This window comes from Ictalurus furcatus, chromosome 1, assembly GCF_023375685.1.
Source record: "Ictalurus furcatus strain D&B chromosome 1, Billie_1.0, whole genome shotgun sequence".
NCBI lineage: Eukaryota > Metazoa > Chordata > Actinopteri > Siluriformes > Ictaluridae > Ictalurus > Ictalurus furcatus.
In genome coordinates this window covers 27,074,009-27,100,189 of record NC_071255.1, presented here as the reverse complement: position 1 = coordinate 27,100,189, position 26,181 = coordinate 27,074,009, and the positions used below count along the sequence as shown (strand labels likewise).

General features: G+C 39.7%; 2 protein-coding genes across 4 annotated transcripts in view; one reads left to right on the top strand and one right to left on the bottom strand.

Moving 5' to 3' along the window:
- Positions 1-9,289, top strand: part of lama1 (laminin, alpha 1) — a 53,365-nt gene extending 44,076 nt beyond the window's left edge. Inside the window, exons 55-62 of the mRNA XM_053635013.1 lie at positions 985-1,174; positions 2,790-2,896; positions 3,916-4,105; positions 4,216-4,368; positions 5,302-5,455; positions 5,623-5,756; positions 6,583-6,799; positions 7,339-9,289. Coding sequence (XP_053490988.1) covers positions 985-1,174; positions 2,790-2,896; positions 3,916-4,105; positions 4,216-4,368; positions 5,302-5,455; positions 5,623-5,756; positions 6,583-6,799; positions 7,339-7,502 — 1,309 coding nt within the window. The 3' untranslated portion in view covers positions 7,503-9,289. The remainder of the gene's footprint in view (positions 1-984; positions 1,175-2,789; positions 2,897-3,915; positions 4,106-4,215; positions 4,369-5,301; positions 5,456-5,622; positions 5,757-6,582; positions 6,800-7,338) is intronic.
- An 817-nt stretch (positions 9,290-10,106) lies between these two features.
- Positions 10,107-26,181, bottom strand: part of arhgap28 (Rho GTPase activating protein 28) — a 36,806-nt gene continuing 20,731 nt past the window's right edge. For all 3 annotated transcript variants that reach the window (XM_053635026.1, XM_053635035.1, XM_053635042.1), the window contains exons 4-15: positions 25,210-25,285; positions 24,931-25,103; positions 24,370-24,535; positions 24,183-24,274; positions 20,497-20,574; positions 18,532-18,691; positions 18,162-18,244; positions 14,435-14,632; positions 13,944-14,078; positions 13,652-13,779; positions 13,505-13,569; positions 10,107-10,690 (exon numbers count right to left, since the gene is read on the bottom strand). In XM_053635026.1, the coding sequence (XP_053491001.1) occupies positions 10,599-10,690; positions 13,505-13,569; positions 13,652-13,779; positions 13,944-14,078; positions 14,435-14,632; positions 18,162-18,244; positions 18,532-18,691; positions 20,497-20,574; positions 24,183-24,274; positions 24,370-24,535; positions 24,931-25,103; positions 25,210-25,285 (1,446 nt within the window). In that variant the 3' untranslated portion in view covers positions 10,107-10,598. The remainder of the gene's footprint in view (positions 10,691-13,504; positions 13,570-13,651; positions 13,780-13,943; positions 14,079-14,434; positions 14,633-18,161; positions 18,245-18,531; positions 18,692-20,496; positions 20,575-24,182; positions 24,275-24,369; positions 24,536-24,930; positions 25,104-25,209; positions 25,286-26,181) is intronic.

Below are 26,181 nucleotides of genomic sequence, written 5' to 3'. Positions count from 1 at the left end.
AGGGCCCAGCACTGGCATCTTAACAGGGCTGGGATTTAACTCACAACCTTCTGATCACTAGTCCAACATCTTAACTACTGATCTACCACTGTCCCACATCTACCACCGATCATTAGAAACACACGCTGTTATTGTTTTTAAATCCACATTATCCTGGTCTTTTATATTTTTTAGATTTTTGTATTTTACGTTTAAATTTTTGTAGTAATTTTCATAGAGTTATAGTTATTTCATTAGACATTAATGTTCTTTTATCCTAAATACTTTATTTAGTATTTAAACTTATTTTTTTGTTCTTTGTTATTTTGGACAGTTTGACAGTTTGAACCATAGTTATACTATATTATACTATAGTGTGTAGTATGAACTATTATTATATACAAAATGATTATTATTATTTAATTCTGAACATTAAGTTGCATCAAACTCTCATTCTGCACTGTAGTTCTTCAGTAGTGTTTCAGTGTCTGGTTGTTAAGCTTTTGTTGTAATGGTCTTGTGTGCCACAGTATCGCCCATAGTCTGTATGTAACCACAGTTCATGTCCTTGTTTTCAGGTTTTTTTATGTTTATGTTAGCACTTTTCTTAATAAAATACTCGGCTCTTGCATTCGCCTTCGCCTCCTAAACGTGACACATGTAGTATTATGAAAAACATTATTATATATTGTTAAATTAGTAGAATAGGATTACTGATTACAAGGAAAAGCGACTTGGAAATGTTGGAGACTGATGCTAAAGTGATATTTCTGGAATATTCATGTGATGATTATCACACTGTACTGATGTACAGCCTACATTATTAACTGCAGAAAACATGACGTACTGTACCAAGTAGTGACATTCTTTAGATACCAGTGTTTTTCTATCCAGTAAATGATTTGAGTCATCACCTGAACAGAATGATTAGGAAATATTGTCTTTATGACATAAGTTGCATGGTTAGCTAGTGTGTAATGTAAAGAATGTGTGTATGTGTGTTAGGCTGTTGGACCTGTCGGGGGCAGTGAAGTATGAGGGAGTGGACATGGACAGCTGTCTGCTGGAGGAGCGTCCTAAGCGCCTGCTTCTGCCAGACGAGGGCGATGTGGAGGCAGAGCCCACTGCTGGCCCGGACCAGAGACCCATGTCACCTCCCGGTGAACTCAGTGCTGTTACACCTGGAGCCACCACTGTGAGTGTGCACTAACACAGGGGTTCCCAAACTTTTCCAGGGCAAGGCCCCCCAAATGGCATTAACATTTGACCGAGCCCCGCCTTTTGCACAATGTCTTTAAAACACATTAAAAATACAGACTTCTGTATATATCCCCCTTTTTTTATTAATAATTACATCTTACATCTTTACATTATATTACATTAGGAATTGGTTGTGTGTGTGTGTGTGTGTGTGTGGTTGTCTGAGAGTGAGAAAGAGAAAACATACTAGTGGGAGGGATGGGCACACCAAATTGTTGAGGCCCCCCGGGTGCCCCCTGGCGGCCCCCACTTTGAAAACCACTGCTCTAACACACGCACACACACAATATTAAAATGAATAAATACTGTTTAAGTGGTGCTGTTAATAGGAAATAAAAAATAAGAAAAAGTTGATCTATTTAATGATAACATTTGGACAATTTCACAATGCCATAAACAGAACTAAAGGTTTAGTTGAAACTTGGCAGCCGCTTCCTGAAATCCTCAGTTCTAATTTTTCCATTTCAGCTGTTTGGATGGTGGTAGGAGGTCGGATTAGGACAGCTTTACCGCTCCAAATAATTTTTAGATCTAATCCCTAATGACGCAGGTTTTTTCAGAAGCCTACTGAGATCGCCAACATGAATGAAACAGTTTAACACTGTATTAAGTATTTATATCTACAAGAGATTTTTGTGCCAGTGTGGAACAAATTAATTGGTTTCAGTGGTTTCAGATTCAAAAATGTTTACAGGATTGGCCTAATTATTTCTGATTCATTTCAACTGATGATCCTAATATATGCAGTGTGAAGCCCATAAAAGATATACCTTTAGCTGTGCATGGTATAAAATAATTAAGAATGTTTATTAACCATGAAATACACTGTGTGCGTGTATATATATGTATGTATATATATATATATATATATATATATATATATATATATATATATATATATATATATATATATATATATATGTTTAGACGATGCAGAGTAATCATCATGTTATATAGTTACAGTTTCGATCAAAATTATTCAACCCCCATGACAAACCAGTTCAGGTATTTCATGTGTTCCAGCTCAGGTACACCTGGTGCGACTAATGAAGCCCTTGATTAGTTGCCTCAGGTGTGTTTGAGACAACACCTGTTTTGCATATTTGTGCTGTTGTGAGGGATTCTATTCAGGGCGTTGAATCATTCTGAAACTGGAGAAGTCATTATAAATTGCATTTTCAGTTGAATTTGGGGAAACCACTTGAAGCATTAGTTGTGTTGAACTATTTCAATTGCTTTTGTTTGATTTGTTCATTACAAACAGCTGAAAGTCTGTACATTTTGACAATAAACCTGATTTGCAGTGGGGGTTGAATAATTTTGATTGCAACTGTATAACACCATCACGATCACCATCACATCACATACATTATAATGTACTATATTATGTATTATTACAGTCACTAGTCTATTTACAGAAAAGTACAATACAAGGTATGTAGCTGCTCTGTCACATGCCTTAGATTCCACACTGTTTTGTCAAAACAAGTTTCATGTGATAAGAATGTTGCACATTGACATGGACTTATATGGTAATTGTACTTCTGCAGTGCGCTGCCATGGATAACACAGGAAGTATCCCAGATGCACACCAGCTTGGACTCTCCAAAAACAGTCACATGATGTTCGGCTTCAAGAATAAAACGGTCAGGTCGAGGTAGGCACTTGAAGGAACTAAATCCTTTTTAAAAACTGTCCCATTCTTCCATATGTCCCAGTATATATTTTTCATCCATATTTCCAGCATGAATTGATAGCAACTGGAGGGTTAGAGAGTTAAATACAGAGCACTGAGATGAAGTTTTGGAGGTTCAACTTATGCCTCCGCCCTATGTGCGTGGACTTTGCATGTTCTCCCCGTGCTTCGGGGGTTTCCTCTGGGTACTCCGATTTCCTCCCCCAGTCCAAAGTCATGCGTTGTGTGTGAGTGTAACATGCAATGGGTTGGCACCCCGTCTAGGGTGTGTCCTGAGTCCCCTGGGATAGGCTCCAGGCTCCCTGCAACCCTGTGTGGGATAAGCAGTATGGAAAATGAATGGATGGCACAACTTGCTAAAACCATTCATGAAGAATACACAGGTTCTTGGTCTTCTCTTGCATTTATATTGTGATTTAGTCTGCCATTTGTTTTTAGTAAAATCTCTCATTATTGTCTCAAACACTACAGGTATTTATTCATGAGCAGTGTACAGAACATGACCTCTTATGTTTACATGTGCATTATTCAGGAGGCCTGTGCCATAACCTCATAAACTTTCATAAAGTTTCACATCCAGTCCTTTTCTCAGCTATGGCTCAATGCACCCACTTAATGTCATTCCCAAGAATACTAGTGTCTAGAAACAAATAAACGGTTAATAAGAACTTCATGGCTCTTGACGTTCTGATATGAAAAAGCAGCTACAGTAAGCATAAAAACATACTGCTCAGTTCTGGTCTGTATCTCATTATACAGGCTAGCTCACCATAGGTATCAGAGAGTTTAATCCTGACGAGGAGGCAGCTTGCTTTAATCTGTCAGAGCAGCACTCATAGCCAGCTAGCGACCCGGAATGTTTGGATACCAAAAAACAACCAAACTATGTGGTCTGTTAATATGGTCAAAGTATCCTTTTTTTTTCATCTATGCCGAACAGATGTTTTGTTGCATCTAATTGCTATGCTCTTTGTCTGCAGTTTTACAATTGAGCTGTCGATCCGTACACTGGCTCACAGTGGGATCCTGTACTACATGGCTAATGCTAATCAGCAGGATTATGCAGTGCTGCAGCTGCTGGGAGATCGACTGCTGTTCTCTTGTGACCTGGGCAAAGGACCTGCCATCACCTCATCACACACACACATCAGTGATGGACTGTGGCACACTGTGAGTAACCGCCTCATATGCCTAAGGATCTTTCCTTTTCTCTTTCCCTAGAGAGCATGATTTATGGGGTTTGTGTGTGTGTGTGTGTGTGTGTATTTATATGTGCACAGGTGAGGACCAACTTTAGTAAGAAGAGTATACTGATCAGTGTCGATGGAGCCGAGTCGGTGCAAACAGCCATTAAAGGCCAGAGTCTGGATGTGGAAGGGAAGCTGTACGTGGGTGGATTGCCAACAGGATATACAGCCAAGAGGATTGGAAATGTGAGTGTTTATCTACTTCCGAAACTGATCCTTCACAAGAATTACACTGTTTGTGCAGGAACTTAAGAGCATCCGTGTTATTTTGTTGGAAAAAACTGTGAAGGTGTAACATCCTGTTAAATGAGCAAGTGCTTAAACATAGGGGTAGGAGATACGGCAAAAATATTCCATCATGATACTTATAGATGTTATCATGATTCATGATATGTATGAAGAAAATTTGGTACCACAACACACTGTTGTGTCAGACACACGGCATTAAAAAATGTTTTCCATGCATGTTTTTTAGCATCACCAAAAAAAGAGGGTAGTACATTTGCCTTGCACCTCCAGGGTTGGAGGTTCGAATCACGCCTCCACCCTGTGTGCGTGGAGTTTGCCTGTTCTCCCTGTGGGTTTCCTCCAGGTACTCCGGTTTCCTCCTCTAGTCCGAAGACATGCATTGTAGGCTGACTGGCATTTGTCATTTGTCTGTAGCGTGTAAGAGTGTGTATGATTGTGCTCTGCGATGGTTTGTACCCCATACAGGGTGTCCCCTGCCTTGTGCCCAGAGTTCCCTCGGATTGGCTCTAGGCTCCCCAGTGACCCAATAGATGGATGGATGTTATTGTTAAAAAGTGTGACACCTCAATAGAAGTGCATTGTGCATTTTTAACTTTAGCGGTTCTACAAAGCTGCTAATGTAACTGTAATGTAAATGTAACTGCCATGCAAGGTGCTAACTTGCCATCGGGAGCAACTTGGGGTTCAGTGTCTTGCCCAAGGAAACTTTGGCATGCAGAGTCACGTGGGCCGGGAATCGAACCGCCAACCCTACGATTAGTGGACAACCCGCTCTACCAACTGAGCCACAGCCACCAAAATATCCATATATGGACCAATTTGAGTGATTTCCATTTGGCGTGTGTGTTTGTGTGTGTGTGTGTGTTGCAGGTGACCCACAGTGTAGCCGGCTGTGTGCAGAAGGTCAAGCTGAACAATGCTGAACTGAACGTGAATAACGCAGCGGCATCTCATGACACCGGCTCCTGCTTCAGCTCAGTGCAAGACGGCACCTTCTTCAACGGCTCAGGATACGCCGCGTTCAGTCAGTATCACACAGTTTACAACTAGAACTGCATCCCAGAGTCATTTCCTCTTAAGCGATTGTACCACAGCTGTTTTAATGATCACGCTGGTTAATTAAAAATGAAGAGACTTTTCACTTCAGGAAACACTGAGACTCTTGTGTCTTGGTTTCTCTCTGTGTTTCAGTGAAAGACGGTTATTACGTGGGCTCTGATGTGATCGTGAGCTTGGAGTTGCGTTCCACAGCGCTGGATGGCGTTCTGCTGGGAGTGAGTAGCGCCAGAGTGGACGCCATCGGACTGGAGCTCCTCAATGGACAGGTGAGGAACACACCAGGACCCCAAACTTTCCGTCCACACTAAACACAGTATGCATATACTAGTCTAACCGTGGGTGGCCTGTCCTTGGTTATTTGCTTGTCTTATTTTCATAAATATGTAAAGAACTTAACATAAAACTGAAAACTTTGTTTCAGACAGATTTACCGGTCTGTTACAAATCACTGATACTGGAGACTCCTTCCATAAATGCTAAATAATCGTTTACTTTCAGAAAACTTCACCGCATCAACGCAGTGTTTTTAAAGCCCCTGTGAATTAGCTGTTGCTATAGAAACAATACCATATTAGAGGGTGCATTAGTATAAACCTTACAGCCAACATTATCATCAAAGCTGCTTTTATTTAAAAAAAATAATGATAATTTAATTAATAAACACCTTCTGTCCAATCAGAATCAAGCACCGCTGCGGTGTAGTATTTATGAATGAGTTTAAAGGAGCTGAAAAATGAAAAGAGAGATCAGGTTCATGAAACCTTCCAAATTTCAGTTTGAAATAGTGAACATAGTGAACTTCTCAAACTCTTTGTACACTCTTCTTATCTCCATACAAAATGCAGATTATTGACAAGACTGTCACAAAAATGCTCAGTGTCACTAACGTCATTCTGCAGTAATTTGTAACTATATTCTGAAATCTTATTAAAAATATCACGCAGGTGTTTTTTTTTTTTTTTTTTTTTTTTTACATAAAATCTCCAAAGTTTGTGCTTTGTTTTATGTCTCTGAGCTAATCTAAGCTGTAGTGTATGTCTGTGCTGCTCAGTAATGTTGCTTTGTGTGTGTGTGTGTGTGTTGTGTATGCAGGTGGTGTTCAATGTGAATAACGGTGCTGGACGCTTCTCGGCCGTGTCCAGGAGCCGGGCGTTGCTGTGTGACGGCCGCTGGCACACTCTGGTGGCTAAGAAGCTAAAGCACAGCCTGAGTCTGACTGTAGACGGAGTGACGGTGACCGCAGAGAACCCACACTCTTCCTCTACCTCAGCCGAGACCAAGAACCCCATCTACGTTGGAGGATATCCGGGTATTTCCCCTACATGGCTTTCTATCTTGTTGCATCGCTTCTTATTTGTAAGAAATATACTGCATGTGACCTCCAGGGTCGGGGGTTCAATTCCCACCGTGGCCCTGTGTGTGCGGAGTTTGCACGTTCTCCCCGTGCTGCGGGGGTTTCCTCCGGGTACTCCGGTTTCCTCCCCCAGTCCAAAGACATGCATGGTAGGCTGATTGGCATGTCCAAAGTGTCCGTAGTGTATGAATGGGTGTGTGAATGTGTATGTGATTGTGCCTTGCGATGGATTAGCACCCTGTCCAGGGTGTACCCCGCCTTGTGCCCCATGCTCCCTGACATAGGCTCCAGGTTTCCCCGTGACCCTGAAGGAAGGATAAGCGGTGATGGAAGGATGGATGGATGGATACTGCAAGTGTGCATTTGTTTTATTTGAAGTCCTGTCAGATTACTGAGTAAAGGCTTACTGAGAGACACAGGACAAGCAAGATTTCCAACCATAACAAAAAGTGGGAATTAAAGTGTTCTAATATTTCTTTTCCTCTTAACTTCAGCTGACGTGAAGCAGAGCTGTCTGAGTGCCAGAACGTCTTTCCGGGGCTGCATGAGGAACCTGCGCCTCTCCAAAGGACATATCACGGACGCGTTAGAGTTCAGTTCAGCCTTCACTCGGCCTGGCGTCTCTCCTCACTCCTGTCCCGCCGCTACAGCTGGCTGAACCACTCGACGGTGCTTTCCATCACTCCCTGTGGACTGTTTGTGTAAAAAAAATAATCCGTTCCAATTATTTTAACTAAACCAGTTTCTAAAATAATTGTTGGTAATGTCATTGCACAGAATTTGGAGAATCTTGGAAATTCACTGCTCATGTTTGTTAATAAAATGCAATAAAATGCAATGAAGTGCTCAGGAAACTTCCTCATTCGTTTCATTTTTTAAAATTTCTTTTAATGAAACATGCTTTCATCAGGTCATTTAAAAGAACCATAATTACCAAGAAGCCTCCTCTGCGAAACTCGTTCATTCACTTCCTATCACATTTGGGGGTTTTTTACACATCTTTGCCCATCTTATTGGGTGGCTGCGGATCAGGTGGTAGAGCGGGTTGTCCACTAATCGTAGGGTTGGCGGTTCGATTCCCGGCCCACATGACTCCACATGCCGAAGTGTCCTTGGGCAAGACACTAAACCCCAAGTTGCTCCCGATGGCAAGTTAGTGCCTTGCATGGCAGCTCTGCTACCATTGATGTGTGTGTATGAATGGGTGAGTGAGACACAGTGTAAAGCGCTTTGGATAAAAGCGCTACATAAGTGCGCCATTTACCATTTATCTTTCAGTAAGGATTAACGATGATGGTCCAGATTTCCTTCACAGCTGCTCTTTCCTGTCACTGTAGTGAGCATGAGAGAAAAAAATGGTGACAATTAGGTTTTTAAATCAGCTTTTTTTCCCTCTCTGATCTGCTGAACTTTTTTTTTTTTTTAAAAGAGGCTTAAGGTGTTTACAAAACTATCAAATATCGTGAAATGGTTTTTTTTTTGCCAAAGATTCTTGGAATATGAATGTTTTAAATCAGCTGATACCACAGTCCTTCTGAATGCTTGAATTTGACAAGTTCAAGGTATTTCACTAAAAGGAACTGTTTTATATTCTACAAAGAGCTCTGACGGTCATTTTCATTGTTTCTATAGTAACAGCTTAACACAGGGTCTTGTATGGTGGACCTACACATAATTCAAATATTCTTGGATATTGGATATGTTTTCTGTGAGGAGATGTTTGTTTATGGTTTTTGGAAGGAGTCTCCAGTGTCAGCACTTTGTAAGAGTTAGACATAAAGCTGTAACGTTACATTTTCCGACACAGGAAAGTCTTCGGGATGAAAGGCTGTGCAGTTTCTCGCTAACATGGCAAGCTGCCTTTTATTTTATTTATTATGTTTAAGAGTGAAGAAAAAACAGAGTCTGGTAAGGAAATGGCTTCATAATGAAAGTGATGATAAGAACTAACTTGTTTTGAGGATATTCTACAACGTTAAACGTAACTAAAAATTGATTTTTTTTTTTTTTTTTTTTTTAAATGCATGACGTTCTTTAATTGAAACAAAAAATGAATTGTTGGCACATTGCTGTGATTATAAGAGGAATGAAACACTTCAGGATATGATGTCATTTAACTAAGTAGGGGAATAGTTCTTCAGAAGGAAGAATTTGTTGTTTGTGTATTAAGTAAACACTTGGTATTACTTGCCTTTAGTACAAGTATTAACAGCATAAAACATTTAAGAAAGCTAAGTAACCTGGAATCGCTTTTTAAAAAAGTTTTTTAAGGTATAGATCTCATCCTAATATCGTATTGTTAGGCAGCAAGAGTTACAGTTTCTAAAGTGTATTATACAGAGTAGTCAATTATTTATGGATGCAATTTAGCAACTGCTTGGACTTCCTGTACTGTTCTTTTATCAGTACAGGTGATATTCTGGTCAATGGTTAATACTGGAGCATTCAGTGATATTTAGGCAAAAAAAAACAAAAACAAAAAAAAACACAAGTCAAAGTTGGCAGTGTCAAATCATGTTAATACAAAAACGAAATAAAAATATAACACAGTTGAGTACATTATAAAAAAAACAACAAAAAAAAACAAGTCCTTGTACAAAAAGAGAACCAATTACTAGAGCAGTGAGTTCATCTTTGTTTACAATACTTAGTGTTAAGAGTAACAGTGACCTTAGTGTTGGCAATGAGCAGAGGCGAGATGTACGGCTGGCCTACTGGATGCAGGAGGATTGAGGAGGATTATGGACCGAACTCTAAACAGGCATTGGGTTGAAGTGAAAGTGGAAACGAAATAAAAAACCAGTCCTTATCAGCTTGTTCAGAAACCCAACGCTCCACAATGAGCCCGTTTGCCTGCATGGTTATCACTCTCTACTTCAGTTTAGTTGTCGAGAACAGTCGAGAGTCTCATTTGCATTGTAAATTCACAGTCCACAGGTTACTGTGCAAGAAAGTTTTCATAATGTAGTGCTTAAAACAGACGGCCTACAGTCACTAGAGCCTGTTAGGGTTTCATGCAGCACAGCTACTGAATCCACATCAGCGCATTGTGAATTGGCATTTAAAGTTCACTTGGTAAAATAATGAAAACTATATGATCAGTATGCATAATGTACCTAATCATAAAGTTCACAAAGTTCACATGGCTTAATCGCAAGCATGCAGTCAGTGTATGCAAGTAATACAAAACCAGCTACGGTTTACATGGTAAAATCTCAAGATACCTGGATAAATTAGTGGTATAAATATTATATGTACATGCTTTGTTTTTTTTTGTTTTTGTTTTTTTTTTTTTTACATTTGAGGCCTTGTACGCATTGGGAAAACATGCTTCAACAGTGGCCTTAAATCAATAAGATAGGAGCCCATGTTTTTGGCATGAAACAGTTTCAATGACCAGCATTGCATTGTTCATCCTGTATGACGCAAGCCGTGGAGAAGAAAGGGGGAAAAAAAACCCCAAACAAACAAGAAAAGCCCTCTTTCTGGAGACTGCCTGCCTCAAATCCAGCTTTCCACATTAAGACTTGAAGGATAAATCAAAATCCTTCTAAATATCTGAAAAGCGGGAATATGAGGTTGTCTCAGCTCCATTGTTTAAAAACTTGCATGTTTTTTTTTTTTTTTAAACGTGTTTTGGAAAGAGGGGCTGCTTCTCCAATCTCCTGTTTTCATGACCCATATCCTGAAATGAGCACAAAGGAGACCCAGCTGTAGCGTCCTCAGTCGATCTGTAGCTGTAGCCTAAATACGCTCAGGTTGTTCTGGACTTCAGGACCCATTCACAGTGAGGATTCACGCGGTAAACCTCTAGCAGGTGAGTGTCCGGATCAAGGCAGCGCTCCCCTGGAAATAAAAAATATTCCTTATTTAGGGACAAAATTCAGTGAGACAAATGATCACGTTACAGTAATGTATCATCAGAACAAGTCTGGACACACTTCCTCATAGACAGACTTTCAGAATACTTCAGAACACATCAAAAGAATGAGAAGTTTACATACCCGATTACGTAAAACACAACATTTTTGTTTTTTAAGAGCAGCGTACACTTTTGCTCATCAGGACACAAACTTAAAAACCACTAAAAACTGAACTGTGAAACGAACCATTAGCATTATGTAAGGAATAAAACACTACAGGCATGCTGTTATAGGAAAATAATCAACAGCAGGATGATGTGATGGAGCTACCATCCTAAAGTTGATTATTTTCCTATAACAGCATGTCCAGAAGTCCTTTCTTCCTCTTATACCACAGCAGTTTGCCAAAGATTCATTTGTTTTAACTAATTAAGAAACAAGATGTCGCATTTTTATAAAATACAGGTGCATCTCAAACAATTAGAACATCGTGGAAAAGTTCATGTTTTCCCAGAATTTAATTCAAAATGTGGAACTTTCATATATTCTAGATTCATTACACATAAAGTGAAATATTTCAAGCCTTTTGTTTGATATAATCTTGATGATTACATCTTACAGCTCATGGAAATCAAAAATCCAGTATCTCAAAATATTAGAACAAAGAATTTATAATATATAAATGTCGACCTTCTGAAAAGTATGTTTATTTATGCACTCGATACTCAGTCGGGGCTTTAATCCTTTTGTAGAGATTACTGCATCAATGCAGTGTGGCATGGAGGTGATCAGCCTGTGGCACTGCTGAGGTGTTCTGGAAGCCCAGGTTGCTTTGATAGCGGCCTTCAGCTCGTCTGTATTGTTGGGTCTGGTGTCTCTCAGATTCTCTATGGGGTTCAGGTCAGGCGAGTCGGCTGGCCAATCAAGCACAGTAATACCATGCTCAGCAAACCAGTTACTAGTAGTTTTGGCACTGTGGGCAGGTGCCAAGTCCTGCTGGAAAAGGAAATCAGCATCTCCATAAAGCTTGTCAGCAGATGGAAGCATGAAGTGCTCTAAAATCTCCTGGTAGACGCTGCATCGACTCTCAACTTGAGAAAACACAGTGGACCAACACCAGCAGATGACATGACCCCTCAAATCATCACTGGCTGTGGAAACTTCACACTGGACTTCAAGCAGCTTGGATTCTGTGCCTCTCCACTCTTCCTCCAGACTCTGGGACCTTGATTTCCAAATGAAAAGTAACATTTACTTTCACCTGAAAAAGGATTTTGGACCGCTGAGCAACGGTCCGGTTCTTTTCCTTCTTAACCCAGGTAAGACGCTTCTGTTGTCTCTTGTTCAGAACTGGCTTGACACTAGGAATGCGACATTTCTGTATTATAAACTCTTTATTCTAATATTTTGAGATACTGGATTTTTGATGGCCATGAGCTGTACGCCGTAATCATCAAGATTAAAACAAAAAAAATGGCTTAAAATATTTCACTTTACATGTAATGAATCTAGAATATATGAAAGTTCCACTTTTTGAATTAAATTATGGAAAAAAAATACTTTCCCATGTTATTCAAATTTTTTGAGATGTATATACACCTGTATAGGAAAATTACTTGTCGAGAGTATTTAATAAAGCAATAACTCATGAGAGGCTGTGCATTACAGTGATTTTATGATGAGTAATGCCACTGAATGGCCTTTTGGTGACAACACAATGATAAAATCCAGTGTTCAATAAATATACATTTATTATTAACAAAATTTCAAACAAAAAACAAACAAACAAACAAAACAAAAAACACAACAGTTCATCCACCACACAATGTAATCAATTAACAGTAAGCTGTTATTCCTAAATTTATTTAAAACAACAAAATGATGATTATATTATATATATATATATATATATAGAGAGAGAGAGAGAGAGAGAGAGAGAGAGAGAGAGAGTTTATATAATAAACATGATGATAAAATACAGCATGTTTAGTAAAACATTTATTATTATTATTATTATTATTATTATTATCATCCATCCATCCATCTTCTATACCACTTATCCTTTCTTCAGGGTCACGGGGAAACCTGGAGCCTATCCCATGGAGCATGGTGCACAAGGCGGGGTACACCCTGGACAGGGTGCCAATCCATCGCAGGGCACAATCACATACACATTCACACACCCATTCATACACTACGGATACTTTGGACATGCCAATCAGCCTACCATGCATGTCTTTGGACTGAAGGAGGAAACCGAAGTACCCGGAGGAAACCCCCACAGCACGGGGAGAACATGCAAACTCCACACACACAGGGCCACGGTGGGAATCGAACCCCCGACCCTGGAGGTGTGAGACGAACGTGCTAATCACTAAGCAACAAGATAAACTGTAACTAATAGTCTAATTGTTGCTTTAAAACCTGACACATTTATACAGAATGCATTTATTGAGACGTGGTCACAGGCGTGCGCACGGTGAGGATTTTCGAGGAGCCAATCAGATTTTAGAATCAAAATAAACGGTTTTATTATTTTTTTTATTATTATTATTCTATATTTCTCTTTTTTGAAAGTTAATTTACACTGACATCCATCTCACTAGTTGTATGCATCTTAAAACTAATTTGAAGCATTCAGCTGTGTAAACGTATACGCTTGAGAAGGTTATAATCCACACGTTTCGCTTTATTTTACAAAAGTTGATGACAAGTTGAAATCTTTAAATTAAAATGAATAGAATTCAAGAGGAAAGCTTGCTTTTTTTCTCTTTTTTTTTTTAAATCACTGACTTACCGATATTCCCTCCAACCTCGAACAAAAAACGCTTCTGTTTTCTACTGCTGTTTCGAGAAGCTTGCCTAGAATAGAAAAGGTAAATATGACACATCTGCTCAGCTGCACTCCTCAGTGTGTAGGAATAAAGAAATGCTGCTCACACACCCATTCTCGAAATCAAATCGCGCCATCACGTCCCGAGCCTTCGTCTTACTGTCCAGCTGGATCGCCATGGAGATCTTGGCATGTAGTGGTGCCTGCACCCTGATGACCCCTTCACGAAGATCAGTGACCTGAAATCAGAGTTTTAAGGACACTCTATAACTTTTTATATAGTTATAGTATAATTATAGTAATCATTTTGTGCACGCATGGGTCATGTGACTCCGGGCTGATCACACACATACACACACACATACGTACACATACATACATACACACATACACACAAGCCCACCTCACTCCTTTCTTTTTCTCTGTCGGCGTTGCGTCTCCTCAGTAGTTTCCTCTTAGTCTTCTCTGAGCTGGGAGTCTTCTTACTTATGGAAGCCTCGTTCATTTTCCGCACGTGAGAGATGAGGAAACACGGCACCTGAAACAAAGCAAACATCTTTGTGTTAGGACAGATGTGGCATGTGATTAGGAAAATCTCTCCCAGGCTTAACACTTGAAGTTAAGATGGATTTGGAGGACAAAACCTCATTCATCTAAAATAAATAAAGAGGATTTAAGACTAGCAATGACGTCATGCTTTAGGCAGCTGAACCCTATTTTTTTTTTTTTTTAAATCAATAAATAAACAGTCAGGTTAGATGACTTCATGCTGATCACGTTGCTGATAATGGGTTTAAATAATCAAATGCATTGATCTCGGTCACAGTTTATCAGCTGCCGCTTAATGGCTACACTTTCCGCCGCTATCGGATCTGAAAGTTGTACAAGCCTCACCGTCCACAGAATGTCCTGGTGGACGATGAGAAGGCGGACCAGGTGAGCTGCATCTGCCGCCCCCTGCATCTCCTCCTGCTTGGCCTTCTTTCCCCTAAACGTGAATAGATTCGGCGCCACAATCATGGAGACGTTCCACAGACTCATGCGGTTCTTCTCCTCATACGCCACTACCTTCCTTAGAAACTCCAGCAGAGCCTGATCATAACACACACACACACACACACACACACACACACACAATAATCATTATGTAAAGATGTGCTGTTACATTCCCGTGATGTGATGGAGTTACTGTAATCACCCTGAAGTTCATTATTTTCTTATAGCAGCATGTCTAAGAATGTTTTTCCTCTTAAACCGCATTCATTTAATAAGCACACAATTTTTTTAAAAACTGCTCATAATTTATTTAATGCTGTGGAACATCCAGAAAACAATTAGTTCCTGATATCACGGTCATTCCTTCACCGGAGGCTCCGTTTCCCCCAACTTCTTGAAGTTAATAAGTCAAAACAGCAACGTGTAGCCATGGTACTGGAGATTCCCTCCATAAATGGTAAATAAACAGCATATTTTTTCTGCACAGTGGCGTCCGTACAGGAGTTGTTACTATAGAAACAATAACATATTAGACTGAGTGCACCAATATACATTTGAATTACAGCCAGAACTACCACTAGAGCTGATGTTACAGAAAATTAAATCATCACCTTCCGACCAATGAGTTAGAGTTCATCGACGCTGTGGTATATTTACAGTTGTTTACACCCCCCTGGCTCTTAATGGATTGTGTTGCCTTCTTGAGAATCAATGAATGTTTGCACCTTTTGTAATAGTTGTGTACGAGTCCCTTAGTTGTCCTCAGAGTGAAAAGATGGATCTCAACTGTTAGAAAGGGGTCAAATATACAGAATATGCTGGAAAAGCAAAAGAATGTTAAGGACCTGCAGGATTTTTCTGAAGAACAGTGAGCAGTTTAACTGCTCAGAACAAACAAGAGACTCATGAACAACTCTCACAAAACATAAACACAGTCATTGATCATCCAGGTAACAACACACAGTATTAATAATCAAGCGTATGTAGACTTTTGGACTGGTAATTTTTATAAATCCATCTATTGTCTTCTGGACTACATGTAAACATCTGCTATGTGAAATAGTTTATTCAGGACAGTCCTAATTAAAACACAACATGGGATTTTTATGATCCTCTTAGTTTGTTAAGATTTAGTATTAAGATTTAGCAGATTCTGCAAGGGGAATGCAAACTTTTGGGCATAACTGTATGTATGAAAGGAGATAAGCTTTAAAACTCAATACAAGTCAACTTCTGAGCCTTGCTATGGGTTTACTTCAAGCGCTGATTTCATATCAACGATTGAGGTCTGAACATTACAACCAGGTGTGTTTACAGGAATGGGATTTGGTCTTTGATGAAATTGTAACACTGTAATCATAGACACACTGATACTCTCGGACAACTGATTGCATGCATGTGCAGTCATGCTAGCCGATCTATTTTTAAATCGAATAAAAATAATGTGTATAATACACACCCATGCCTAAACATCAGTCAACTCATAACACTGTAAAACTATTACCTGAATTAGCAGGAATGTAAGTAAGTGTTTGTAGATTGTGTTGTCTGATAGGAAGCACATTTACTAGCACGCATCTTCTTTAAATAACCTCGCGTTCCCGTATGACAAATTATAGTCTTGAGCCATTTCCTCTTCTGCTTTGCGCAGAAAGTTTGGTGGACAGCCGATAAGTAATGGCCTGGCAAACAGTCTCCAAATACCAGGGCTGCTTAAGGATCATTTGGCATATGGTAAACAGTGCAGAGATTTTAAATAATAATTTAGATGTTAAGCTCTAAATGTACCTTGAAAAATATTGCAGCTTTTAATATTTGGTGGTGTTGTGCTTTTCTTTTAATGCATGTTCTGGCAGAAAATGAAATTAGACCTCACAGAAGACCGGACTGACCAGTTTTTCAACTGGAAGCTCATTCAAACGTCTAGGAATGTAAATACGCATCCACATGTACGCACAGCCACGCACGCAAACTCTTCCTGTAATTACTCCTGCAGCCTTTACCAAGGTGACGGTCATTAAATCAACAGAGGCAGCAGACACAGCCAACTTAAACAACCTCTCTTTTGCTCTGTGCCAAGTCAAAGACAAATAAACATAAATGCACCATTGTTATATACCATATATACCAGATATACCTTATATACACCATATATACCAAATACACACCATATATACCAAATATACCTTATATACACCATATATACCAAATACACACCATATATACCAAATATACACCATATATACCAAATATACCTTATATACACCATATATACCAAATACACACCATATATACCAAATATACCTTATATATACCATATATACCAAAAACACACCATATATACCAAATATACACCATATATACCAAATATACCTTATATACACCATATATACCAAATACACACCATATAAACCAAATATACCAAATATACACCATATATACCAAATATACCTTATATATACCAAATATACCTTATATACACCATATATACATTATATATACCAAATATACCTTATATATACCAAATATACACCAGATATATCTTATATACCCCATATATACCAAATATACCTTATATACACCATATATACCAAATACACATCATATATACCAAATATACCTTATATACACCATATATACCAAATATACCTTATATACCAAATACATACCAAATATACCTTATATACACCATATATACCAAATATACACCATATATACCAAGTATACACCATATATACCTTATATACCCCATATATACCAAATATACACCATATATACCAAACATACACCATATAAACCTTATATACCAAATATTCCTTATATACACCATATATACCAAATATACACCATATAAACCTTATATACCATATATACCAAATATTCCTTATATACACCAAATATACCTTATATACACCATATATACACACACCTTATATACACCATATATACCAAAGCCACCAGACAGAGGTTCTAACCCAAAACACAATCACACAACTTCATTAGTGACGAGACTCTTTGAATCCTTTCCCAAACACAAACACAATTTTTTTTTTCAGAACCTTGTTTTATTTTCAATTCTGATTGGTCAGAAAGTATTGATTAGTTTTCTATTACAGCAGCTCGGACCGTAATTCCAGCCGTAACTCAAATAACAGGTTGACATTAATGTGGTCTTTCTCATACCTTACCGTTTCTATAGTAACAACCCGTTAACAGGGACTTGACTGGTGGCGCAGCACGTAATCCAAGCCTAATAATAAATGGATTTTAAAAACCTATACATGTAGATATACTACAAATTTATATTAGGAGACATTTATTTTGTATTTATGGTCTCCAGTGCCAGTGCTTTGTCGCATTCAGTAAGTAATCTGCCACGAGAGTTCAGGACAGGAGTTTGAGCTTTCCATGTTCCCACCGTAACATGAAATGCTGCTTTTTTTTAGCTTATTATTTTCTGTTTTGCGGACGTTCGACAACATTAAATGCGATCGTGAACAGTTAAACATCACAACATGATTTTTAATAAAGTAACAATGGTAACACTTTGGGACATGCTGTAACTGGAAACAGTATAAGAAAGGCAAACAGCAGCAGTGTTTCAAAAAGCAGGTGAGCTTCTTACCTTTAGAGTGTCTCTGTTAGCCTCGGGCAGAAGCAGTATGAGGAGGTGCAGAGCCTGCAGCTGGTGTTTGTGTGATGTGATATCTGATACACCCGAGACAGAGCTGTTAATCTCACCATACCCAATGATACGGAAAGCTACATTATCTGTTTGCCATCAATAAGGGCGAGTTACATTTTGCGGTTACAAAAAGTATTTGCAGAGAGGTAAATAATCATTCATAATAAATTCTTCATAGTTCTTGGTGCAACTAGTCATACACTTTAATTTGTGTCAGCTGAACTGTGAATGGAAGGCTGATTTATTTATTTTTTTTGTGGTTTTGTACTGAAGGCACATGGGACAGAAAGTGTGTTTTTCAGGTTCTCACTTTGTGCGGCGGTGAACGCGGGCAAGTGCTGCAGTGTGAGCAGGGGGTACGGCAGCTCTCTGATGAACATCTTCAGCAGACCAGCTGCATCGTTTTGTCTCACCTGCTCCCAGTCAAAACTGTCGTCATAAAACTTCGCCTCCAACTCCTGACGCAAGTGCTGTGGATTCACAGCAAAAAAAAAAAAAAATTAACTAATTGCATTTTTAGTTCTTTTTTAATTTTCTTATTTGATATCAGTCAGAATCATGCATCAAAACCTCTTAAACTCACCAAATATTAAACTCAAACTCAACCCTGAAACACGATGTGTCTATATTGAAATATTTGGGGGCATTTCTAGTGCTGTAACAGTGGTGTTTAAGGAGAAATTTTTCACCATTTTCCAGCAAAGCTCAGTGTCTTATTAATGTATCACCCAATGCAGAAGCATTGTAAGCAAACAGTGGGCTCAAATTTCATTACATTTATGGTATTTGGCAGATGCCGTTATCCAGAGCAACTTACATATATCTCATTTATACAACTGAGCAGTTGAGTGGTAAGGGCCTTGCTCAAGGGCCCAACAGTGGACACTTGGTAGCGCAGGGATTTAAACATATGACCTTCTTATCAGCAGTCCAGCATCTTAACTACTGAGCTACCACTGCCATTTCAAAAATGCGATTCTGCTATGCTATGCAGTCGTGCCGAATTACGGCAGACTCGACTCAGCATGTTAGTGATCTACGAGACGACAAGCCCGGTGGTGTTGACGGCGGTATTAGCATGAAAGGAACCTGTTCTGTTTGAGCAGAGTGTACAGATAAGGAGGTGAGAGAGCTAAAGGACTGCTCTCTTTACATAGGAGATGAAGCAAGAGCTAAATCCCACTGGCACCACGATCAGCAGGTATGTACAAAACTAATGCACAAACCTCATTAACCAAAGTGAACATAGATCAACACCCTCAATGAAAATAGTTCCAACTTAAAGGATTTTCCCATTCCATTCCACACACAAATAGTCATGTATACTCAGCTCCATGTGTATCTGAGCCCGGAGCATTTGTGGTGTACGTGTGTTAGCGGTACTAAAGTAAAACAGCTGGTCTGCGATGGTGCCATGCAAAGTACATTCTTTCTAAAGGCGCAGAGCAGAAAAACAAAATCAGGCTGATCTGGGGTCTCTCCATCTCCATACTAGGAACGCCACAGCGGTTTCTGTTTAAACTGCGTTATAATGCAATGCTGTCAGTATTTCAAATTCAGTAAACTATCCATTTAAACAAGTAAAAGCATCTGAACTTACGCTTATGTTACTGTTAGCTAGTTTGTCTTTGACGTTGAAGTACTGTTTACCGTGACGTTTTCAGCTTGACTTCAGACTACCTGATATACTCCACTGGAGAAAGCATTGTGCAGAGGCTGACTCTACAAACAAACCCTGCTTGTAGATAATGAACTGGATTAGACCAGCTGAATGAGACGCAAAGCTTCACGGCCTCTTAAGAGATTCCGATCAACAAGCCAACCTCATACAGGCGCTGCGAACGTTCATTAGTTCTGAGCACTTACACATGGAAAGATCAACATGGGCACAAAAAAATGTGCATGGAGCAAGCAGTGAACCTGAATCGCAGTGGTAAAGAGACAGGAGTGGCTAAATAGGCCTTTAAAATGCTAAGCATGTTTGTGTGTATGCGTCATCAGGCCGCTATATGCTTTTTTTCATTTTCCGTTCACGGTACATTATACGTGTGGGTTAAAATCTGAGGTAGCATAGTGATGGAAATGTGGTACGGCTAGGATTTAGCTGATGTTGAATGACATCAAAGCCATATTCTGGACAAATTCACCGTTGATTTTTTTTTTTTTTTTTGGTGGAGTGAACAGTAATAAAGCTGAATCACTCACTCAGTGGTTGAATTACTGATTCATTTCTAAAGAACAAAAAGGGATCGTTTTAGGGATTAAGGTGTTTTACCTTTACTCTAGAGGCAGAGCCAGGTACCCTGAGTATTCCTTCCGTCTGCAGGCCCGTCTGCTCCAACTTCGACAACAGCTGCAAACATACACACAGATACACAGAACTGTCATGCTCGTGATGGGCTCTCAGAGCTCAATATGGCCCCTTGTTCACTCAATAAACCAAACATAAGGGCATCTGCTTATTCTAGCGGGTTTTGGTTAGCCTGTGTTTCTCTTAGACTCTCTGATACACCCCTCACATTGTTTAGAGATAACGCAGTGTACCGTGTGAGCGTTTTCAGCATTCCACTCCTTTTAAGAACAGATAGAAGCTGCTTTATCTCTCACTGATAAGCCAATCAGACTGCAAGACTCTTGCTCAAATAGTGAAACCTAAACTAAAAACACAAACGGATAAGCTTTCTCCTCCTCTCGCCTATCCTCAGTGCACAGTTTTATTCAGTACTGAATAGAAAGTCACCCTGTAGTGCTGGGTATCAGACGTAGTAATTAGTGTAAATACAGCTGCTTGAGATTATACGAGGAGAAAGAAAAAAAAAACAATTATCCTTCGCTGTGAAGGTTATACATGCCTTGTGATCTGCTAAAACTCTTCTCTCGTTATTTAACCATCTAATTTGTTTAATCCTGCACCAATCACTGTTGATCACATGGACGACCGCATGACATCATGCTTTTTCCATGTTCTTTCACGTCTACACGTACAACTGCTTTAATATCCATTAATGTTTCATCATTGTAATGGAATGTTCTAATTAATTCCTCTTTAAAACTGGATCTGGTTGCTCTCAAGCCGTGAGGACTGTACGGAACATTACATTCTCAGCATGTGGTGGACTATCGAACTCCTTCCCTCCCACACGCTATCTAAAAACAGACACAAAGCAAAATTCTCTGCTGCACACAGTCTGATTTGTTAATGCAGATTAAAGCTAGTCTTTAGGCAAATTATACCGTCAAGAGGATTCTCCTCAGTAAATAAACTCACTTAGGGATTTGGCTTAATCTCCAGAATGCAGTCTAATACTGTGCTGCCCAAAAAAGGTAGTTGAGTCCCAGCATACCTCGCATCAGTGTTGTGATTAGTGCGGTAAATGTCATGTCAATGATTATGAAATAAATGCCTAATGATTAATTATCATCTATTTCCAAAAAGTTGTCTTATACTGGACTGGTATATGAATGAACTGGGCTCAGTATCTATTTCCAATCTAGAAATCTAGAATTATGCGTACCCTTGTTGAGTATCCTTGTCCATTTTCCTTTGCCTCACTTGAGCATAAAAATAGGTGGACTTGTATGAAGGTTTAGATTAATTTGACACAAAAGCTAAGCAGGGTTGAGCCTGGCCAGTACCTGGATGGGAGACCTCCTGGGGAAAACTAAGGCTGCTGCTGGACGTGGTATTAGTGAGGCCAGCAGGGGGTGCTCACCATGTGGTCTGTGTGGGGCCTAATGCCCCAGTATAGTGACGGGGACACTAAACTGTAAGAACAGCACTGTCTTTCGGATGAGACGTTAAACCGAGGTCCTGACTCTCTATGGTCACTAAAAATCCCAATGGAGATTATTAGGGGGTCACGACAGATCAGGGCCAATGAGGGAAATTCCTTCTCTATCATTGCCCCCAAATAATCTCCATCCCTGAATTGGCTATGTCACTCTCTCCTCTCCACTAATAGCTGGTGTGTAGTGGGCGTTCTGGAGCACTATGGCTGCCATCACATCATCCAAGTAGATGCTACACACTAGTGGTGGTTGAGGAGACCCCCTCCATACAATGTAAAGCACTTTGAGTGTTTGAGTATTATTATTAAATCAAAGACTTGGTCAGCGCACTTGACACCCAGCACAAGTACAATGATTTGTTACGCTGTTAAGCTTATTCTATTCACACTGTGCAGTGAGTTAAATGCCCTAACTTCAACTACTCAGCTACATGGTTAGCTAACCGGTCCACACAGGATTTCGCAGAGTTTTTTGTGATTGTTTGATTTTGCTGTGGCATTTTTTCAAAATTTATGCAGATTTTTGTGTGGGAAAACTACTTGAATTGGTGAAATTGCAAGTGCACAAAATTGTTCCGCACGGTTTTTCGCCTTGATGTTTGTTGGTAAATGAGACCTTTTAGCTGTACTCATGTTTGACGCACGTGAATCGAAGAGGGCTTCGGCTGAATGCGCGCTGTGATGACGTCACATGCGTCTTGGACCAAATCTGCCGTGATTTTGAAAAACTGCAAGCTCCTGCAAATATTGCAGAGTTTCCTTGATTTTGCATTGATTTCTGCGATCACAAAATTGCAAAATGCTAAATTATAATAGTATATAAACTACTATAAACAGTTCTTTCACTACCAAGCACAGAAAACTGACATCATAGCTACAGCTCTTAAGACATTTGGGTTTTCTAAATCTACAAATTAACAGACCACGATCCGTTAATCCACAACTGCCGTATGGTTAAACATTTTCAAAATATCTCACTGAATTTCCAGCATTGCTGCGTAACTCAAATTACTCACTTTAGCAAATTACTCACTTTACTTTCCAGAAGAGATTAAGAAGTACTTCGACAGAGCTGATAAAATATACTGTGGTCCTAATATACCCTCCTCTGAACTGCTGAGTCCACTTAAAATAGCAGAGAACCAAACGAAATTGTCTTTCAGCAATATTTATCTCATAGACAACCCCCATCCGAGCCTCAAAGCATTTAAGACAGGGATGTCCAATCTAATCCGCAAAGGGCCGGTGTGGGTGCAGGTTTTCATTCCAGTCAAGCAGGAGCCACACCTGATTCCACCTGTTTAAACAGCTGATCTTGAGCTTTCAGTAGATTCAGGTGTGGCTTCTGCTTGGTTGGAATGAAAACCGACACTTTGTGGACAAGATTGGCCACCCCTGATCCTACTGGCTCTTCACATCTGGGTGGGTAATGGATCCCAGGGTGTTTCATAAGTAGAAGAAAAAAAAAATCTATGCCATTATACGAAGGGTAAGTTAATATCAGCTAAATTTTGCTAATTTTGCTTATCCAGGCACCAAGTATTGCTAACGTTAACAATACTTGGTGCCAAGATAAACTTCCCAGCTTTCCCATAATATCACTAGCTAGCTAACAGAGATACAAAGCAGCATGTCAGGGAAGATTTGCTTGATGTGTTATGTATTCACATGTATTAGGGCAGTTGATTACTAGTATAAATGACACAATAACACAGATGCAGTCAGTTCCCTATTCGGTCCTCAAAATGGCACTGATGATACCGTGTGAGGTCACATGAAGTGGAAAAATCTGTGACTCTGTAGTCCTTTACTGCAATACTGTCTCATACCTTCCAGGCAAAAACAGACACGAACACACGGATCAGCTGCCCTATACTCAAGAGGAAACTGCAGAAACAAGGCTGAGACCTGATAGTATTTTTTGGAAAGCACTTGCTAAGAATGAGAAGAAAGGCCATGCAAGTTAAGGATAATAAGAGATATCAATATGTGGCTGGAGCTCAGGAGGAGGGAGCGAAGAGCTGATTAACGACTTTCCAGAATGTCCAATGCAAAGAATCGCTGTGTGGAAGTTTCCACTTTGGGACGAACCAAAAGAAGCACTGCTGTGGTTCAAAGCCCTGCTCCACAGCCCAGCAAAAACAAGACCGACTCCAAGAGATAAGCTACGCACCTTTTTGAAAACAAGAGGAACTTTAGAGCCAGGAAATTTCTTTTGGTCATTTTCCAACAACGTAGTCAGGGGAACTCCAAATATGCCCGTTTCTGCACAGAGAAGAAGGCAGTGATCACACCAACCAAAACATATCTGGAGAATAAGTGATGAGATATTAAACGTTCAAAATTTCAGCAGTACTCACCCCGCACCTTGCTACGAACTTCCCGGTTCCTCTTCAGCTCGATGCCCAGGGCATCATAAAACGTGGTTAGCTCTATCAGACAGATATAGCCGATCTTCTTAATGTCTTCCGAGGACAGGTCTTGCACTCTGGTCAGCCCCTGCTTCGTCTTCACGATCTGAAATGTCTGAGTAAGACGTAACGAATAAGACAGACAAAAGTACAATCTACATTTAGTACAGTATGTTTGCGCTATATTTTCATCTCAAAATAAGATATATACGAGAGGCACTGTTCATTTCGAAAATATTTCCTCAGGGGAGACTTGAAGCATAAACGGCTCTGGAGGAATGTTTTTGTCGACGGAGTATTGTAGTAGTTACCTCTTTTACCGTCCTTTTACCACCTCTTTTACCTACCTCTTTCTGCTCTTAGTGCGATCAATAAAAATGAAAAAGCAATATAAAAGCAACGATGACAGATGGTGAGAGAGAGGTTCTGTGGCTCTCGGAAGCTTTGTGTGTGTGTGTGTGTGTGATTATAGAGATTTGCGGAAAAGCAAAGCTGAAGGCAAACACTTACTGGTAAATCCTTGTCTCCTTTCCAGATCCTTTGGCAGTCAAGGCGGTCATGGCCTTTCCGATGAACTGTCACTGCTTCGGAGTACGGCACTTCAAACGACAAGATATGCGTCTCCGACTGACTCTCCGACATACTGCTCTCCACAGGCATGAACGCTGGGCATGACTTGCGTACTACAGTAGACACACGCATACAGTCGGGATAGTATACTAAGCATGAGCAAAAGTATCATTATATATTGGTACCATATTTTGGTAGCAGTAAAAGCCACAGACTAACCTTTGGGAGGTGTCCAGTGGGGCAGTTTTGGTGTAATTGTCCCATTTGGGGACACGCTGGGTGTTGGTTCAGCAGACTAAAAGAACAATGGAATTTAATCATGATCAATATAAATAAACCCATCCTTCATCAAAAATACATATTTAAGACATCCTACATGATTAAGAAAATCAAACATGTGATGCAAGTTTCAAAAGTTATCCAGCCTATAAATCCAATAGTCACTTTAATGTTTATCGGTACAGTACAGAGACAACCTTGTTTAACACAGTTGACTGTGTGTATAGGACTCCTGTTATATCGGCATGGTCGGTTGGGTCCAGGGTAGCCAGGAGTAGCCAGGAGTGATTTTTTTTTTTTTTTTTTTTAAATGTAGTTACATGGTAGAAATCACAGCTCACCATTATTAGAGTTATTATATTATTTGAGTAGCCATTTAAATTAAAATGGTTTAATCCAATAACTCAAAAACAAATCACCTGTAAATAATATCAACTTGAATCTAATGTGTTCAGTTATTGAAAGATCTATGGCTCTAATAGATATTTAAATATTATAATATTTCATCTATTACACAGTTAAATAATGTATATGAAATGTTCATGATTTTATTTTACAGTTAAAAGGAGTCCAGTTTGAACCCCTGGCGTTTCTGGAACAACAATGCGGCATCACATCATAACAAATGATGATGATTCATATTCCTAACCAGACTTCCTGTTCTGGTTCATCCCTCACTTTGCCTCCATTCTACCAGAAAGGTCCTTAAAGACCCATCATCCTCTTCTGTAATCTAGATCACGTTACATGATCCAAGTTTAGTACATTAGCCCACTGTGCCAAGCTCTACTCATGACTGTACTCTTACCAGAGACACAGAGTGAGTCTCAGTTGCTAGTCCAGCTGGCTATGAGTCACTGCCCTACATTCTCTGCCAGCATGCCGACTCCCTCACTCAATCAAGCGCCATTT